At 37.7% G+C, this 19640-nt stretch overlaps 1 protein-coding gene across 2 annotated transcripts in view; it reads right to left on the reverse strand.

Moving 5' to 3' along the window:
• The window catches only part of DHX9 (DExH-box helicase 9), a 48491-nt gene that overhangs the window by 19318 nt on the left and 9533 nt on the right, over positions 1 to 19640 (reverse strand). The window contains exons 4-12 of one of the 2 annotated variants that reach the window (XM_058702290.1): positions 11827 to 11941; positions 10233 to 10345; positions 9300 to 9448; positions 6936 to 6982; positions 5181 to 5317; positions 4731 to 4820; positions 4473 to 4634; positions 4256 to 4333; positions 2842 to 3033 (exon numbers count right to left, since the gene is read on the reverse strand). In XM_058702290.1, the coding sequence (XP_058558273.1) occupies positions 2842 to 3033; positions 4256 to 4333; positions 4473 to 4634; positions 4731 to 4820; positions 5181 to 5317; positions 6936 to 6982; positions 9300 to 9448; positions 10233 to 10345; positions 11827 to 11941 (1083 nt within the window). Of the gene's footprint in view, positions 1 to 2841; positions 3034 to 4255; positions 4334 to 4472; positions 4635 to 4730; positions 4821 to 5180; positions 5318 to 6935; positions 6983 to 7798; positions 7934 to 9299; positions 9449 to 10232; positions 10346 to 11826; positions 11942 to 19640 lie in introns of those variants that run through there. The other variant, XM_058702291.1, reaches the window with a different exon arrangement.

Raw genomic sequence — 19640 nt, forward strand, 5'->3', positions numbered from 1 at the left:
CTATTTTTGTCTCTTCTGAAGTTCTCAACATTTCTACTAACTAGGTGACTTTAGAAGAACTTCAAATCTATTAGGATATTTGACTCTTTGGAGGTATATTCATAGGTTACTGGATACTTGAGGGTTGATTTTTATCTCCCTGGTGCCACTTTCAGGTCTATCATCTTTGTAGTTTCCAGCCTTCTAAAATGACTACAGACAGGAGATGGCATATTCCTTAAATCAGTACCTATTGTAGTTCTTAACTCTATGGCCCCCAAACACAACTGTCTTAAAAGACTCAAGAAAGCCATGAATGAAAAAGGTTACAAATTAACATTAAGAGGTGCTAAAACAACCATCTTCAGAAGCACTATGGGCCACATTTTCTTGAATATGCACAGAAATCACCAGTATCAAGAGGACTATTCATCAAAACAGCAGAAAGACAAATGACCCTGTAATCTTCTTCCCTTAATTTTTGTATCCTTCTCTGACCTCTCAGCTTCCAGTTTCCTCAACAGTCTTCACTTTAAAACAAAAAAATCCATTTAAAATGCATATTGAAGAAAGAAAGATTTTATTCATAAATGATTTGATGGAATTTTTCCTAAGAATATGATAAAGTGCATAAAAGTTTATTAAAACAAAGGAAACATATTAGGACATCATACAAATTTTTAAGCTTTTAAAGACTTATTACAGGGGCGCCTGGGTGGCTTACTCGGTTAGGCGTCCGACTTCGGCTCAGGTCATGATCTCGCGGTCCGTGAGTTCGAGCCCTGCGTCAGCTCTGTGCTGACCGCTCAGAGCCTGGAGCCTGTTTCAGATTCTATGTCTCCCTCTCTCTCTGACCCTCCCCCATTCATGCTCTGTCTCTATCTCAAAAATAAATAAACGTTAAAAAAAAAGACTTATTACAGGAAAAAGGCATCAGAGACTGATTTTGGGACAAGCACTAGGACAAAAAGATTCAATGTAACAGTTCAGAGTCACTTGTTCAAAATTAGAACACAAGCTACATTTCCAACTGATGTAAAATTTAAAGCATAAGTTAAGTGACCACCTGTTATGAACATTCCATCCAAAGATGAAATAATTCTCTGAAGTATCTTTCAACTTCATGATTCTATCACTTTATCAAGGAAAACAAGAGGACTAATTGAGAAATGAAAGCTGTTTTCATATGCAAAGAAGTAAAACATTTGACATACCCTTCCATCCTGTAGCTCACTGCTTACATTTGTTATAGTCTATCTATGGAAACCTGTGCATTTTATAGATCAAGCCATTGGAAATGTCCAAATTATTTGGGAAGGGACACACGCTAGTAAGCAAGTTATACGAAGATGAAGACTGTAACACAAAAGCCAATTTGTCTAGAACACATAAAGCCATTTTTGGCTGGATCAACTTGGCTTTGACATTTATTGGATGGCTAGTGTGAACACACCTTCTTACTTAAGAAGCGGTTTTATTCTACTCATGACGTAAACCACTTTCTGAGTGAGAACACAGGTTTTCAGCTCATCTGCTGAATTCTGCATTTCTTCCTAGATGACTATTTTTGAGATTAAAAGTGGAGAGTGGTAGTAAGGAGGGTGGGCAGAGGATAGCTTAAGACTCCTAACAATACACCTCCTACAAGATAGGTAAACATTAAGAGCAAGGATATTTTATTGATCACAGTACTTGGGGTTAGAACTTTCACTGTAAGGCAAAGAATTCACAGCCAGTGTTGGGAGTGGGAGGGGTAATCAAAGAACATTTTGAGAAAAAGAAGAAAGCTAAGGATCCTTTCCTAGAAAAAATGCAGACCTACCATATCTCTTAAGCCTAAGACAGCATTGATTTTTAATGCAACATTCATTCCTTCAGTGATTTTTTAGGCTAAAAAAACCCAACTGCCATATCAAACACAGAAACCAATTAAAAGATATACCTCAATTTCAGAAATTTTTTAAAAATATGATTTGTACATACACACATAAACGCACAGGCACAAACATGTTTCACAACTCCTTCCCAAATATCAACTGTGTGTCCCAGGTTATGAATCCCTAAGTCAAGGTCTAAGCCAGCCTGAGAGGTGGTATCTAGTTTATTGTAATGCTCTCCTTCTAAGTGCCAGAAGTACTGGGTTAGAGCTGATGAGAACTGCTTTAACCTGAGAAGATTTGGAAGAGCTAATCAGCTCTTCCCTATTGCTAATAAGGTAATACAATGTCGTAGTTAAAGGGAAGAATGCTGGAGGCAAGTCGGTTGGTTTTGAATCCTAATTCCACCATATCCTGTGTTAATAACTTGAGCAATTTATTTAGTATCTTTTTGTACCTTAATTTACTGAAGGAGAAATATTAAACAAAATAATAGGTACATCTTACAGTCATAATAAACTTTAAAGGAGTTAAAAAAAATACCAACTGTTTAAAACAGAACCTGGCAGAGAGTAACCATTCCATTAGAGTCAACCATTACCTGTTCTGTTAGCTTGCCTACTCTTGCTCTCAGTATTAAGGTGATAAGATGGAGAGGACCAAGATTTGCACGTGAACTTAAGGAGAAAGTACTCTCAGTCCTGTCTGATTCTAGGCCAAAAGATTCCCCCTAGCCAGGACAAAAAGAATCACTCACATGGCTCAGTTCAGCCCATCAGTGTAAGAAATTAGAACAAGACTTAAATGCCTATTTTTTTTTTTTTTTAATTTTTAAAGGGTCTAATGTTCTACCAATTTCAGTACCTTATGTGGCTACAAAGGGGAGTTAATCAAAGAATTAGAAATAGCCTGGCCGCTACGTTTTTCCTACTCTCAAACTTGATCAACACCAGACACATACCTTCTAAGTTGGCTTACTACTTACCTGAGTTACTACAATATTACACTCTGCTGCTCGGTCATTCTGGATGAAGTCATCTAGAATAAACTGTGGAACCTGTGTAGTTTTACCACATCCAGTAGCGCCTCGGATAATGATAACTGAATTTTGACTAATTGCTTCCAGGATTTCACTTTCAAATTTCTTCACAGGCAGCAACTCTCTCTCCTGTAAGATCTGTTTTATAAAAGTTACATATCAAATTTCTACCAACATATACATTAAAAGCAACTGTCTTAATCCTAAAAAAATTTCCCATCTCTATAAAAACACTCCTTTCCACTAGCTCCATACTCAAAATACATTTTGGGGGGGGGCGCGCCTGGGTGCTCAGTCAGTTGAGTGTCCGACTCTTGATTCTGGCCTCAGGTCATGGTATTGAGCTCCACTTCAGGCGCCAAGCTGAGCAGAGCCTGTTTAAGTTTCTCTCTTTCTCCCTTGTCCCCTCTTCCCCACTTGTGCACTCTCTCTAAACAAAATAAATTTAAAAAAACACATTTTTTTCCATAAAACAATATACATATTTATATCATTAACAGAACTATCTCTTTTCACTAAGTTTCTGAAGAATCTATCTGTGGCCTTGTCCACACCCTTATTTTCCTCCTTTCTCCCTGAACATTCAATACACATTCCCTTTCTTGTAACGTGTTGTTTTTACTCAGGAAATAGTTAAAAATGCCAAAAAAAAAAAGGGGGGGGGGTGGTATTAGCCTAATGTCTTCATTTACATAAGAATCCCAGGCTTGGGGCGCCTGGGTGGCGCAGTCCGTTAAGCGTCCTACTTCAGCCAGGTCACCCAGGTCACGATCTCGCGGTCCGTGAGTTCCAGCCCCGCGTCAGGCTCTGGGCTGATGGCTCGGAGCCTGGAGCCTGTTTCCGATTCTGTGTCTCCCTCTCTCTCTGCCCCTCCCCCGTTCATGCTCTGTCTCTCTCTGTCCCAAAAATAAATAAAAAACGTTGAAAAAAAAAAATTAAAAAAAAAAAAGAATCCCAGGCTCTTGGGGCGCCTGGGTGGCTCAGTCAGTTAAATGTCAGACTTTGGCTGTCATGCATGATCTTGCTTCTCAGGCTCTGTGCTGACAGCTCAGAGCCTGGAGCCCGCTTCGGTTTTCTGTGTCTCCCCCTCTCTCTTGACCCTCCCCTGCTCACACGTGGTCTCTCTCTCAAAAATAAACAAACATTTAAAAAAAAACAACAAAAAACAACCCCAGGCCCTTAACTCAAAACATTATCCTCAGAGGTAACTACAATTACTGGTTTCATAAATACCTTTGATCTATATTCCTAGAAGGGCAAAATGTATCATCCACTGTTTTTTGTTTTGTTTTTTTTTTTACCCTACCTATAAAGTTCTGAAGCTCTGGGTACCATATGTCTAAAAACTTCAATGACTTACTGCTTGCAAATCATGATCCTGTTCCAGCTGGTACATTAACTCATTCTTGAGGTCCATGCTAATTTGTTCTGGAGTAGCCTGTAAAATGGGAAGGCAAATCAAATAAAAGTACATAACGTATATTTAAATTGAAAAGTTTTTATAATCTGGATATCTTAATGAAATGTATTTAAAAGCTTAGATAAGAGTCTGAGCTCAAAAACAATGCTGCACTCACATAAGCCAGGGGCCCCTCATCAATGTTGCTACTAGTCCAAGGATTCCAGTTGGATTGTGGAGGTGACCAAGGAACCACACCAATTTGGTTTTGTCGCTGAGATGGCTCAAAGTGAGCCAATTTGCCAAGGTTAAGTACAACAGGCAGAAAAGGATCCTCAGGCTATTAAAAAACAAGAAAAACAAAAAAGGCAATACCAGTTAGTTGTCTGACTAGAAATGTTCAATACAAAAGTGTATTAAATAACTGTATGCTTACTGGGGGCACGATCTCAAGATTTAGCTCCTGAATGACGTTTTGCAGCTGATGCTCTAAATCTGGTGAGAGGTTAACTTTGTAAGGCTCCACCTACCAAAAAAGGAAAGCCATGAAAATTATGTAATATACATATGAATAAAAATTGTCACATATGAGCACTACTCAAAACTACTATAGCAGGGTTAAGAGCATATAGTTAACTAGGTATACAATATTCCTAAAACCAGCAATAGGTCAATTCCCTGTCATGAAAAAATGACTTTAATGATTATTTACTCATTGCCCACTCTGAACACAGCATCACGCCAGACAGAGGATTAGAAGGGCCATTTCCATTTCTTGAGGTAAGATTCCTAAAACTAGGAATTAAACTTCTTTAGCCAAATACAAATCAAAAGCTAAATTGAATCTTAAGAGTATCTCTCCGTACTACTAAGTCTAAAGACTCACAGTCTCTCCTTCTTTCTTCTTTGTAAGTCCAGAGTAAGCTTCAATTACTCCGAGATGGTAGAGTTGTCTGACAAGTGACAGGGCACAGGACTGTGCTGCCAGTTTTTTATTTGATCCATGTTCGCGTGCGAAAATCCCTATAATTTAAGGTCAGGATTACCAAAGACAATAGGATAAGTCATCTGAGTAAAGAAAAATCTCATCATAAGCCCCATCAACTAAGGGGCTTAGGTACAAAAGTACCCCCCAAATAGAGTAGGCTGTAAATTCTTTTTCATTCTAACTGCTAACCAACAGCAATTCCATTAACAGCATATCAATTATCTTGATTACAGGCTGATACAAAGACACAGACAAATCATCATTATTGAAAGCAGTTAACGTATTTCAACAGAGTTGTCACTATGTATATCATCTGGCATTAAAACAGAGAAAGAAAACATAGTTTAACTTTTGAAAAACAGAATAAGGAATAAAAATGGGTCGAAAGTGGTCACTGATTCCAGGAATCGCTGATAGTCTATAAAGAATAAGATAATAAATAGTTTAGGCTTGGCAGGCCATATCGTGTCTGTCATAGCCACTCAACTCTGCCTTGAAAGCACGAAAGCATCCACAGACAACACTTAAACTAGAGTATGACAAACTATGGGCCCGAGAACTAAAAATGGCTTATCTGTTTTTAGAAGAGTTATAAAAATAACAACAGGTGATAGATGTGACCCGCAAAGCTTAAAATATTTATGATCTGGCCTTTTACAAAAGCTTGCTAGCCCCTGACATAAACAAACGAGTGTTGCTATGTTCCAATAAAATTTTGTTTATAAAACAGGTAGTGAACTTATATTTGGCCGGAGGCCTGCAGATTGCTGTTCCTGGCACCAGAATGAAGCCAGCAGCTACTCAAATTCTTCAAGAAAATGGCACAAATTAGACTGCCTTTATCCTCTTCCCTTAGTATCTCATCCACTCAAAGTCTAACTTATTTTTAAAGTCTAGGATAACAAAATTCAACATCATCTCTTGATGATTTGAAGATCTGATTTTATGAGAAGTCTTTCATATACTATAACTTTAAATCATTGATGTTAGTTCCAGAATTCTCAAGCTGGGTAGAATCTTAGGCTGTTCTCTCAATTTGCAGATAAGTAAATGGAGTCCCAGCAACATTAGTGACAAAACCAGGTACACAGGACTAGCTCCTTCCTTTCAAGTATAATAACACTGCCTGCTTTAAACTTACGGTCTTAGAATAGAGAATACATGATCAGATCTTTGTCTTTTTACTTCCTTTATGAATAACCCCAACCTCTTTGTGTTTATTTTGGGTAACTTTCTCACCTCTTCTTGACTCTATGACTCTGAAATGCTACACATCCACCTTTGGCTTCAAATGCTATCATTTAACTTACTTTCTAAATTTCACTTTGCTAGTTTTACCTGAACAAACTGGGAAACATTCTCATGTAGAAAGATATTAAAAAAAGTTTTAAAGCTCTGTAACACTGGTAGACTCCTAAATTGCCTACCTACCATCTCTTCTTACCCTTTGAAATATACTAACATGATCTCTTTTTCACATGCAAACTGGGAAACTGAGCCCTCTAATTCATAGAATTACTAATTTTCGAAAATACCCCAGATGCTACCTTTCAATTAATACTCTTTCAGTTAATATAGCTTCACATATATGTGGCTGAAGACTGTTACTCCACTATGAAAGACTCAGAATATCACAAGAACAGTAATACTTACTTCTGCCCAGCTGCTTGATATAAATGGTCATTTCTGCAATAAAGCTCCTGTAACAACATATACAAACAAGGTTAGGAATTTCACTGTTAGAAATGACTAAATCCAGGACTCCCAAATCAGGCAGGCTTTCCAACTGCTTAGGCAAGTCACAGCAAAAAACCATTGTAAACACTTATTTCTGTTCAATCCTAGAATAAATCAAGTGTATGTAAACTTCAAATAATGTACAACATGGCACAAGACAACCATAATCAAAGTTGACAAGCCAACTGTTCACAAAAAAGAAAATGTTAAGGTTTAGATGATGTTTACTTACTCCAAAGGTTGCAGTCTGAATAGCTAGAACACATTCAATGAAAAGGAATTTTCCATTTAGCCTGGGGCAAAGAAATAGGCCCCAAATTCTTGAAATTATAATTGTGATTATTTTAAGATCGCTTTGCATGGGCCACCCACTAATGACTTCAATCTGTTAAGATAAACTAAATATATGCATGCATTGCACACATACACGTGAACATACAAACACTATGCATGCATCTGTGGCTCCTGAGGCAGGGGTCTGGTATATGCCTGCAGTTGGAAGCAGCCCTTGATAACAAAAAACTTATATCACACTTATTTATTAAATCAGAGAACAAGATATTTTTTTTGGAAGTTAGAGCTAAAACCACTAGCAAATTCTAGGGAATGAATTTAGGTTTCAATACAGCAAAAACTGTCCTTTGAAAACTGTATGCTATCTGATCCTTCCACTGCTCAGGTACATTCTAGCCTTGACTCTGTGCTTTGAATAAAAGGTTAGGTAAGGCTTAAGAAAAAAATAAATGTTAGACTCCTTCCTATACCTCTTGTGAACTGACCTTCAGGCACAGCGGCTTCAGGGGTCAAAGGCCACTGGCTTTCAGGGGAACAACATCCACCCTTTCATTAATGACACCGATGCCAGTATGTTTCTCAGCCAGGCTTAAAGTCAGCACTCAATCTCATTCTCCTCCACCTAGGGGGAACAGCGACACCAGAAATCAGTTTACAATAGTTTTCCATGTGATTGCTTAGTTCAGCCTAAGCAGCAGCACATGTGTGTTATGAACACAGACCTCTGGTGTTGCTGTCTGTTATGCCTTTAAATAAAGGACATAAGGAGATGCTGTCCTAGCTCCCCCAACGGTCTTTTGCCTCCCTCATTGTCATATCCTGAATTCTTCAATTCTTTGAATCAGGAGTCATACTGGTATCAAACATGTTTTACAACAAGCTTGGTTTATCTGTTCTTAAAGTCACCAAGTGATACTAATAAGCTCAATCAGTTCAGAAGGACAACATATTAAAGAAAAATCAATAAATGGATCCTTCCTTTATAACCTCCAAGGGTTTTAGAAAGTCTGATGTCAGAATTAAGTATTTTGAGAATTCAGGATTGAACAAACAGTAGGAAGCAGGGGGAACCATGCTCTGAACATCATTTTGATCATAGTGTCAAAATTTTGGTAATAATTATTTTAGGATTACCAGATGTAATGAAGGGAGAACACTCTGATTTTCAAGGAAAATACTTTTAATGTATTTTGAGTAATTTATTTCACATAAAGGACAGCAAATTAAATCATCCAGAAGGTATCCATAGCCTTCTTTACCTTCCAATAAAAATACAGTGCCCCCAGAAGAGTCTAATCCATATGAGCCTTCCTGGGAGTAATAATTACTACACCCTGGAATGCTCTCAGGAAGAACAGCAAGCAGGCTGAGAAACATACTGTCAACTGTTACAATGACCTCCCTTTATGTTCAGTTTTATAAACTTAACAGGATAAAAGTAGGCTAATTTAACTCACGTACAAAGACTGAAGCTATCCTTCAGCTTTACAATAAGCCTTTACACACTTCAACAGGACTCAAGAGCTGGCAACTTTCAAAGCTAAAGGGAAATTTGGATCTAGACGCATGCAGTTCACCCGAGACTTTGAAACTTGAGTGTCTAACTTGATCCATTAAATAATCCTTACTACTACCTTTAACAATACCACAGCGACAGTAAATAAACTCACCACCTTGGGCTAATTGTTAAGCCAAACACAGACAAACCACCACTTGCGGCTATGATTTTTGCCTCTCACAGATACAAAGGAGAACCTCAAAAGTCTAGCAACACAGATTTTTGCAGAACTTCTAAAAATCACACACCTAAGTGAAAATCCTAGTAAACTACTAATTACAAATCAAGGACAATTTTTCTTGCGCAACTTGTTTTCACAATTCACTTCTAATCCACAAACTGAATCAGAGAACATGTACAAAAATAGAACGATGAATATACAAAACAACCTAACTTACTATAGAAGGAAAAGACTGAAACAAGCAAACCTGTTGTGATCAGGACCCACTTGGGTGTACTTATATTCTCCTTGGATCTTTTCTTTTTGGAAATACTGGTTCAGGCGAGCCTTAGCATTTTCCAATGTCCAGTTTCCATGAAGCCCAGCATTTAAATCCACTTCTTCTGACTCTAAAGTCTGTTGAATCAATGATAATTAAATTTGGCTCCATTAATTTTAGTTTAGTTATGCATATTTAAGGTAAAGAAATTTAGGGGTGCCTGCATGGCTCAGTTATGCATCTGACTCTTGATATCAGCTCAGGTCATGAGCTCATGGTTCATGGGTTTGAGCCTGTATCAGGCTCTGCACTGACCGTGCAGAGTCTCCTTGGGATTCTCTCTCTGACCCTCCCCACTCCACTCTCTCAAACATTAAAAAAAAGGTATAAAAACTTTTAACAGTATCTTCTTTGTACCATCCTTTACAATGCAAAAATGGTTTTTAAAGTTTCTAATCCTAGTCAAAATTGAACCAGAATTAGTTTTTACTGCATCTGGTGGTCCTATTGTATAAACAAGCCATTAGCTAAACGTACTGTATTTAAACTGTTCCCAAGAAACACTGACGAATTTTTTTGTTGGTTTTAACACTTCAAATATATTAAGTGGAAAAATAAGCTGTCCTATTAAGACATTTTTACTCTGATTGCTCGTGAAATGAGGTTTACTGAGGTAACTACATTTCCTGTAAAGCAGATGAGGACACACTTTACCACCTGAAAAATACTGTTATTTCACAGGCGATCCTAGTGACCAGAGTTAATGGGTAGATTGGGTTTATATTGTCTTGTGTGAACAAGTAGTCTCAAACGACAACTTAAAAGAATCACCAAATTATTAAACTGAACTGTCTTGAACCTTGCAGTGAATCAAGCACTATGTCACAATCCTGGATATGTGACAAAAGATGACAGCCTTACCGCTTGTACTTCTTGTTCTTCCTTTCTTGAATAATAGTCTTTCAAGTTGGCTCCTCGATCCCATGTGGGCCCAGGAGGACCATAGCCAGAGGCCCCAACTCCAGAATTATTTTCTATTAAGGAAAGAAATTTAGTGTTCTCTTAATGAATCAAACTGTAGGAAGATCCTAAAACATTACAAAAGAATATTCTTAGAGCTTGGCATTCTGTATAGAAAGCCAAAGTTTCAATTATTTGGAAATGGGCCCCAAATCTTCATGACTTACTTAAAAAGTGTTTCATGATTGGAGTATAGGTCTAAATTGATAATCTCAAGGCTTGTATGTAGAGGGGGGCTCCTGGCAATGATCATAAGTTACTGACAATCTAGCACACATTTTCAAGTTGATTAAACTTGATACCTGATTAAATCTGTTAAAACTGCTTCTTTGCTAACTATGACCTTAAGAGAAAACTGTTAGCACTAGTGATGGGGATTAGGAGAAGCTGAAAAGGTGTAAGAAAGTGATGAATCTTGGTAGGAAAGCAGAGAAAGATAGTTAATAGAGAAAGATAGTGAATATTGCCTATTAGCTCTACAAAGATTATGACATCCTTTTTAAAAAGTTTACTCCTCACAACAATCTTCTTACAAAGTAAATACTACTGTTATTCTCATTTCATAAATGTTGGATCTGAGACTTAAGCAGCTTGACCAAGATCCTAGTAAATCTTTCCTATACTGGGCAGACCAATAAAAGCTTTGATAATAATATATAGAATTCAGCAACACTTTGGATCCATAAAGTAAACAAGTCTACAATATATCTGGGAGGAATTAGTCAGAAACAAGAAAGGGCAACAGGGGTGTCTGGGTGGCTCAGTGGGTTAGGCATCCAACTCTTGGTTTCAGCTCGGGTCATGATCTCACAGCTTCATGAGTTCAAGCCCCACATCAGGCTCTGTGAGGGTCGTGTGGAGCCTGCTTGGGATTCTCTCTCTCCCTCTCTCTGCCCCTTGCCCACTCATGCTCTCTCTCTCTCTCAAAAATTAAACTTGGAACAGATAAATAAAATAAAATATGAAAATAAAAATAAAAATAAAAAAGAAAGGGCAATAAACAAGACCCTTTAATCAAATGTTCTAGCCTGTGCAAAATCTAGCCAGAGATAAAAATTAGAAGCTGGAGCTCCTGGGAGGCTCAGTCGGTTGAGCATCCAACTCTTGATTTTGGTTCAGGTCATGAGCTCACGGTCTCATGGTGAGTTCTGAGCCCCGCACTGGGCTCTGCACTGAAGAGTGTGGGGCCAGACTGGCATTCTTGCTCTACCTCTCTCTCTGCCCTGCCCTCACTCTCTCAGATGCATGCTCTCAAAATAATTACAACTTTAAGAAAAAATTTGTAAAAGCTAACAACAGCTAAGGAATCAGGCTATACCATGCTTAATAAGAGAAATCACTGGTGGTATTTGTAAACTTATGAAGCCCCTGCATTCTCTCAACATTATGAGTTTACTATAGTAATTTCTTTCTATCCAAATGAGAAAGAGATGGTAACTAAGCAGGATCATGTGTATCTTATCCACTGTCATCCATGCACTTTCCAGTCCCTTACCTGCCTTAAGAGCCAAATGGGGAGGAAGAGGTCCTCCCATGGTTGCTGGTAAACTTTCGCCCGCATTTGCCGTGGCATCAGGTGTATCAGTAAGTGGAGGCGGGGGAGGTGCTACCTGCAAGAGGAAGAGACAAGGTGGTGTCAGTAATTTCACCCTCACAGGGACTAGTAAATTCTTTCACATAAAGGAAGTCCACACGTCACCCCTTCGTGTCTCCATAATATTAGTATCTTTGTTTTCAGTGATTAAAAAACTATTATGTTCTCACTTGAGGCAGAAAAAGGGTAGTAAAAATTATTCGTAATTCTCCAGCTGGAGATTTTATATGTAAACAAATAACAGTTTTTCCCAAAAAAGTCCGTTTATGGTATATAGTTAATCTTTTTCCACTCAGTAGTTTTATAAATACATTCCACATTCAAGAAGCATCTGTCAGGACCCTTTCTGTGTAGTTCTGGGTACTGAGGAAAAAATGAACAAAAGAGACAGCTGTCCTGTATTTACAGAGCTATATTCAAATAGCTGTATTATAATTCGACATTCTTACAAAGCTAAACAACACATAATAGGTCAAGGACAATACAATACTGCCAAGAAAAATTACACAGTAAATAAAAGGGACACTATGCGAGACCACTATTTAAATGAAGTGAACTAGGAAAGTCATACTCCTAAGTGACTTGAAGAGAGAGATGAAACCGAGGAGACAACCAAGAGTATGGGTAGAAAAGACTTCCAGTTGTCTTATATACATTGTATATAAAATGTAAAATATTTTAGATATATCTTTTACTTCTTTAAATATTAATCTACATGAATTTTAATGACTTACTACTCCAATGGATGGAAGTAGTACGCATAACTTAGGCAATACCACGTTGATGAACATTTAGCTTGTAGCCAATCTTAAATTATAGAACAACACTGCACAGACTCTTTGTACTTTGGCTTCTTTCAGGAAAGATTCACTTAAGTGAAATGCCTGGAGAGTGCCTAGGTGGCTCAGTCAGTTAAACCTCAACTTCAGCTCAAGTCATGATCTCATGGCTCATGAGTTCAAGCCCCACATTGGGCTCTGTGCTGACAGCTCAGAGCCTGGAGCCTGCTTTGGATTCTGTATCAGTCTCTCTCTGCCCCTCCCTTGCTGTCTAATATAAATAAACATTAAAAAAAAGTGAAATTCCTGGGTTAAAAGGCATCAACACCTGGGGTGCCTGGCTGGCTCAGTTGGTGAAGCGTAGACTCTTGATCTCAGGGTTGTGGGTTCAAGCCCCATGTTGTGTAGGGATTACTTAAAAATAATTTTTCTTAAATCTAAAAGGCATCAACATTTTAAAAAGCACCATGGTGCATTACAGAAAAACTGCAATTCTATATGTGCACCAGCACTATATATACACGACAATCTATTTCTCTACATCTTCAATTCTGGAAATTATAGCAAGTGTTTTATACCTGTACCAATATTAGCTCAGTTTTTTGTTATTAACAGCCTATTTTAATTTACATTTCCTTTGCCTATTATTCTATCTGGATATCCATTGTTCTCATTAATTTCTAAGAATTTAACATTTCAGTGCTATTAATTCCTTGTCATACAAGTTACAAGTAAGTTTTACTGTCCTTTTCCTTTTTTAATTTTGTTACTACTGCTTACTGTCCAAAAAGGTTATTTTGTTTTTGTTTCTTGATCAAATCTAGTTTCTTCTTGTGCTAGCCTCCATAAGATGGCCTCTCCTGTCCAAAACCTGTTCTGCATTATTTTATATATATTTTAATTTAGAAATAGTATTATGTAAATATAATTACTGTAATCTTACAATAGTTAAAAGTCTTCATTAATATGTGGTAGGATCAGCTGGTATACTTTCAAATTCTCCTTGGCTATTTTTCAGCAATTATTTTTCCTAATTAACTTAATGTTTATTTATTTTTTAATGTTTTTTTTAATGTTTATTTATTCTTGAGAGAGAGGAGACAGAATGTGAACAGGGGAAGGGCAGAGAGAGAGGGAGAGAATCTGAAGCAGTCTCCAGGCTCTGAGCTGTCAGCACAGAGCCCAACATGGGGCTCAAACCCACGAACCGCGAGATCATGACCTGAGCCAAAGTCAGACGCTCAACCAACTGAGCCACCCAGGCGCACCCCTAATTAACTTTTTAAATCTAATTCATCAAATAATGTTAAATTTATACAATTTACTCAAGGAGAATGGCCTTCCTAACAAGGAACTGATTGACATGATAATGCAACCTCCCACCCAGAAACACGGTATGGCTCTATATTTCATCAAGTCTTCTGTTAAGACAATTCTCCATGAATATCTGTGGCTCTCCAAGTCTTGTTTAAACATCTTTTCAAGGAAGTTTGAATAGCAAATAATAACCTTGGAAGGCAGAGGTAAGACCTTACTCCAGGGTAGGGAGCAGATTTATTTCCTAATGAGGATAGTAAAAAAGATAGGGTTGCAGTTTTGCCAGCAGCTCCTTTTTTTTTTTTTTTTTTTTTTTTTTTTTTTTTTTTAAGACCGACAGTTTCCTAAACTCCAAGTACCTCAAGTGTAATACCAATTAACTGTGTCCTCAGGATCTACCTGGACCTGCTCCACATTGTCCCCAAAAGATTTAAGGACATGGGGGGTGGGGGGGGCAATACAAACATGAAGCTCATGCTGCCTGCTATCCCATGAGTAGTAAACATCCTTTGTTTCTAACTCAGAAGTCTTGTGTCTTCTGCCATTAGGCTGAATCATTAGACTGCAAGTATGGTAAAATCTCTTTAAGACTTAACACTATCCTTCAGTAAAAATCTGTCACATTGAGAGTAATGGCAGTGGTAGTGGACACGTTGGGTCTTGTCTTAACTTTACAACTATCTGCAAAGACCTGGTTTTGAGTTTTTCCCCCTAATCCACTGGGAGTAAAATTTTTGTAAATACAATGAAAATGAACTGCTAGAAATATAAATCAGACATACAAAATACAAAGCCCAAGTTCTCTAATTATTATAGTCAACAAATGTAAAACTGCTGTCACTCTATTAGCATTTCTAATTGTGCACTCCTTTTTATACTTACCACCATAACAAACATTTTCAGCAGCGCTGCTCCATGTTTTTATACCTGTTTTTAGTATTTACTATTATTTTTACTATTGTTTAAAGATTTTACTTATTTTTAATTGTTTTAACATTTATTCATTTTTGAGAGACAGAGGACTGTGAGTGGGGGAGGGGCATAGAGTAGGGTAAAGAGACTCTGAAAGCAGGCTCCAGGCTCTGAGCTGTCAGCACTCACGAACCGTTAAGATCATGACCTGAGCCAGAGTCAGATGCTTAACCGACCTGAGCCACCCAGATGCCCATAAAGATTTTCTTTTTAAGTAATCTCTACACCATCGTGGGGCTCAAACTCACAATCCTGAGATTAAGAGTTGCACGCTTCACTGTCTGAGCCAGCCAGCTACCCCTACTATTATTTTTAGAGGACACTTTTCAACATGCCAAGAAGTATTTTTCTACTTCATTTCCTTAGTACTTTATTTGTAATAAGCATTTTATTTTATCAAATGCTTTTATTTCAAAAAAAAAAATTTTTTTTAACGTTTATTTATTTTTGAGACAGAGAGAGACAGAGCATGAACAGGGGGAGGGTCAGAGAGAGAGGGAGACACAGAATCCGAAACAGGCTCCAGGCTCTGAGCTATCAGCACAGAGCCCAACGCGGGGCTTGAACTCACGAACCGCGAGATGATGACCTGAGCCGAAGTCGGATGCTTAACCCACTGAGCCACCCAGGCGCCCCTCAAATGCTTTTTTTTAAACCTCCACTAACTCAACCACTGAGTAGTTAGCATTTTTCTCTCAAAAAACTCAATGTGATGTAGCTAGAAAGTTCGACTACAGGGTTTTGCTTCAGATGTACTGGAGGTGTCATGTAAGATATGGTATGTACACCATACTACTTTTCTAAAATATGAAAAGTTTGAATTCTCAAACCCACCTAAGCACATGGTTTTTTGATAAAGGAATATGAATCTATTTACTATTGTCTTAATTAACCTTGGGATGAATTATTTATCTTTTGAAAGGGTTATTTAAAATTTTTACTCATCACTTTTACTTCATTCTAATTCTACAAAATTTCTGATTTTATCTTTATTAATTTCTTCTTACTCTAAGTCTGTTCTATTTTCCTGAGCTGAAAAATCACTAGTTTACTCATTAAAAAAAAAAAAAAACTATTTCTTATGCAATAATACAAGTATTTGATATTTCTTTGAGTAAATGACAATTCCTCTGGCCTTCCAGAGTTCTGACACTGTTAAACAGCCTGTAATTTTCAATTTTCATTTAAAACCAAGTGTTTAAATTTCCTAATGTTTAGGATTGTTTTGGTCCCTTTGCTACTTTCTCACATTACCATTTTAGTTTTGCCGATATACACATAAGCATTTTTAATAGTAAGTGGGGATTGGTATGTTGTGAACTGTTTGTATTTTCTGCTTTCTTAAAGTTTATTTTGATATTAATATTGTTACTCCCATTTTGTACTTCATTTGCCTAGTATAGTTTTACTCTGGTCTTTACTTTCAATCTTTCTAATTGGAAGACTTCTTTATTTTATAAAGATAGCACATAGTTTGAGGCACAGTGTTCTTCCAAGGTTAGGGCTGTGAAGGCACAGTACAGTTTATTCTAGGGACAGCTCTAACAGCCAAGTTCCAGGAAAAGAAAAACAGTGGGCAACACTGGTGCTGATTTGTCTTTCTTTCCACCACCTTGCCCACTCCATGTCCAAAATGCTGTTCTACCTCATTCTGTATCTATGTAAACTTAAAAGAAAAATCTCTTCCTCAAGACTTGAGGTGTATGGGTGGGATAACTTCCTGTTTTGCAGTGACGAAGAGTGTTACAAATGGAATGCTTCTATCTCCCCAAAATTAGTATTTTGAAATTTAACCTCCAATGTGATATTAGAAAGCAGGCCCTTTGTTTTTTTTTTTTTTTTAATTTTTTTTTATTTTTAATTTTTTAATATATGAAATTTACTGTCAAATTGGTTTCCATACAACACCCAGTGCTCATCCCAAAAGGTGCCCTCCTCAATACCCATCACCCACCCTGCCCTCCCTCCCACCCCCCATCAACCCTCAGTTTGTTCTCAGTTTTTAAGAGTCTCTTATGCTTTGGCTCTCTCCCACTCTAACCTCTTTTTTTTTTTTTTTCCCTCCCCTCCCCCATGGGTTTCTGTTAAGTTTCTCAGGATCCACATAAGAGTGAAACCATATGGTATCTGTCTTTCTCTGTATGGCTTATTTCACTTAGCATCACACTCTCCAGTTCCATCCACGTTGCTACAAAAGGCCATATTTCATTTTTTCTCATTGCCACGTAGTATTCCATTGTGTATATAAACCACAATTTCTTTATCCATTCATCAGTTGATGGACATTTAGGCTCTTTCCATAATTTGGCTATTGTTGAGAGTGCTGCTATAAACATTGGGGTACAAGTGCCCCTATGCATCAGCACTCCTGTATCCCTTGGGTAAATTCCTAGCAGTGCTATTGCTGGGTCATAGGGTAGGTCTATTTTTAATTTTCTGAGGAACCTCCACACTGAGAAAGCAGGCCCTTTGGAAGGTGATTAGGTCTTAGGGGAGGGGCCCACATGAAAGAGATTGGTGCCTTATTGAAAACGAGAGAGCTCTCTTGCTTTTTCTGCCACGTGAGGATATAGTGAGAGGAGAGCCTCACCAGACACTGAATCAGCCAGAACCTAAGACTTACACTTCCCAACTTTCAGAAGTGTGAGAAATATGTTCCTGTTGTTTATAAGCCACCCAGTCTATGGTACTTTGTTACAGCAGCCTGAACCGAATAGGAAGGATTTTCTTTAAATCTTTAAATTTCTTGATCAATGAAGATGAAGGTAGAGGGAAAGAGGGTATTAATCACCTGTCTTCACACTTTGTGGAGTGGCCCTGGCCAGCTCAGTCTGTGACAGTTTTGAGTCCCCTATGGAGGATGACCAGTGTCTCCTTGTTAAAAGTACACATCCTGTTCACTACTTTCAAGATCAAGAGACATATGTGACTTACCTAACACAGAGAAACAGACACAGAGAATTAGGCAAAATGAGACAGAAGAACATGTCACAAATGAAAGAACAAACCACAACAAGAGACCTAAGCAAAACAGGTATAAGTAACATGCCTGATAATGATCATAAAGATATTCTCTGGACTTGAGAAAAGAGTTGAGGACATCAGTGAGACCCTTAAGAAAGAGCCTGAAAACATAAAATAGAACCAGAGATGAAGATGGAATAAATGGCAGGCTGGAAGTAGAGGAAAAAATTAAGTAGAAAATGGAGGACTGGAAAGTACTCAAGCTGAACAAATGAGAGAAAAAAAGAATTATGCAAAATGAGAATAGACTCAGGGAACTCAAGTGATTCCATCACGCACAATAACATACATAGTACAGGGATCCCAGAAGAAGAGTGAGAAAGGAGGGTAGGAAATTTATTTGAAGAAATAATAGGTAAAAACTTCCCTAATCTGGGGAAGGAAACAGATATCTAGACCCGGGAGACACAGAGATCCCCAACAAAAATCAACCAAAGGAAGTCCACACCAAGACATAACCATCAAAATGGCAAAAAGTAGAGATAAAGGAAAAAAAAAATTAAAAGCAACAAGAGAAAAGAAGACAGGCACATATACAAAAGAAAACCCATGAGGCTATTAGTGGATTTTCCAGCAGAATTTTTGGCAGTTTGAAGGGACTGGCATGATATATTCAAAGTGCTGAAAGGGAAAAAATTTACAGCCAAGAATATTCTACCAAGGAAGTCTATCATTTGGAACAGAAGGACAGAGAAAGAGCTCCTCAGACAAATAAAAACTAAAGGAGTTCAAGATGACTAAGCCAACCCTACAAGAAATATCAAAGAGAACTGTAAAGAGTGGAAAGGAAAAGACCGTTAAGTATGAAAAGTAGGAAACAGAGAACCAGTAAAAATAAGTATTTCTATAAAAAGTCAGTCAAGGGATTCACAAAATAAAAGGATGTAAAATAGGACACTATATACATAAAATGTGGGGGTTGAAGAGGCGTAAAGAATGGGTTTTTAACTTGTTTTTGTAGTTTTTCTTTCTTTCATGGTTTGCTGGGTTACTTCTGTGACATACTTGGATTGTTTTCTCTTTATTCTTTGCACATCTGTTAGTAGTTTTAATTTGTGGTTGCCATTAGATTGTATATGATACCTTCCACATATATCAGTCTGTATTAAGTTGATGGGTTGCTGCTTGGGATTCTCTCTCTCCCTCTCCCCCCCCCCCCAAAAAAAATAAACTAACTGAACAAAAAACTTCTGGGGGTGCCTCCGTGGCTCAGTCAGTCAAGAAATCTGACTTCACCTCAGGTCATGATCTCACGGCTTGTGAGTTTTGACCCCTGCATTGGGCTTGGCACTGACAGTGCAGAGACTGCCTGGGATCTCTCCCTCTCTCTCGGCCCCTCCCCACTTTGCGGGCATACACTCTCTCAATATAAATAAATAAACTAAAAAAAACAAAAACAAAAACAACTGTTAACAAATTAAAAATTAAGTAAATAAATAAAAACAAAAAGCTTCTGCACAGCAAAGGAAACAAACTACAAGACAACCAAGGGAATGCGAGAAGATATTTGCAAATGACATACCCAATAAAGGTTAGTATCCAAAATATATAAAGAACTGCTACAACTCAACACCCAAAAAATAAATAATCCAATTAAAAAATGGGTAGAAGACATGAACACAC

Source organism: Neofelis nebulosa, chromosome 15 (genome assembly GCF_028018385.1).
Source record: "Neofelis nebulosa isolate mNeoNeb1 chromosome 15, mNeoNeb1.pri, whole genome shotgun sequence".
NCBI classification, from domain to species: domain Eukaryota; kingdom Metazoa; phylum Chordata; class Mammalia; order Carnivora; family Felidae; genus Neofelis; species Neofelis nebulosa.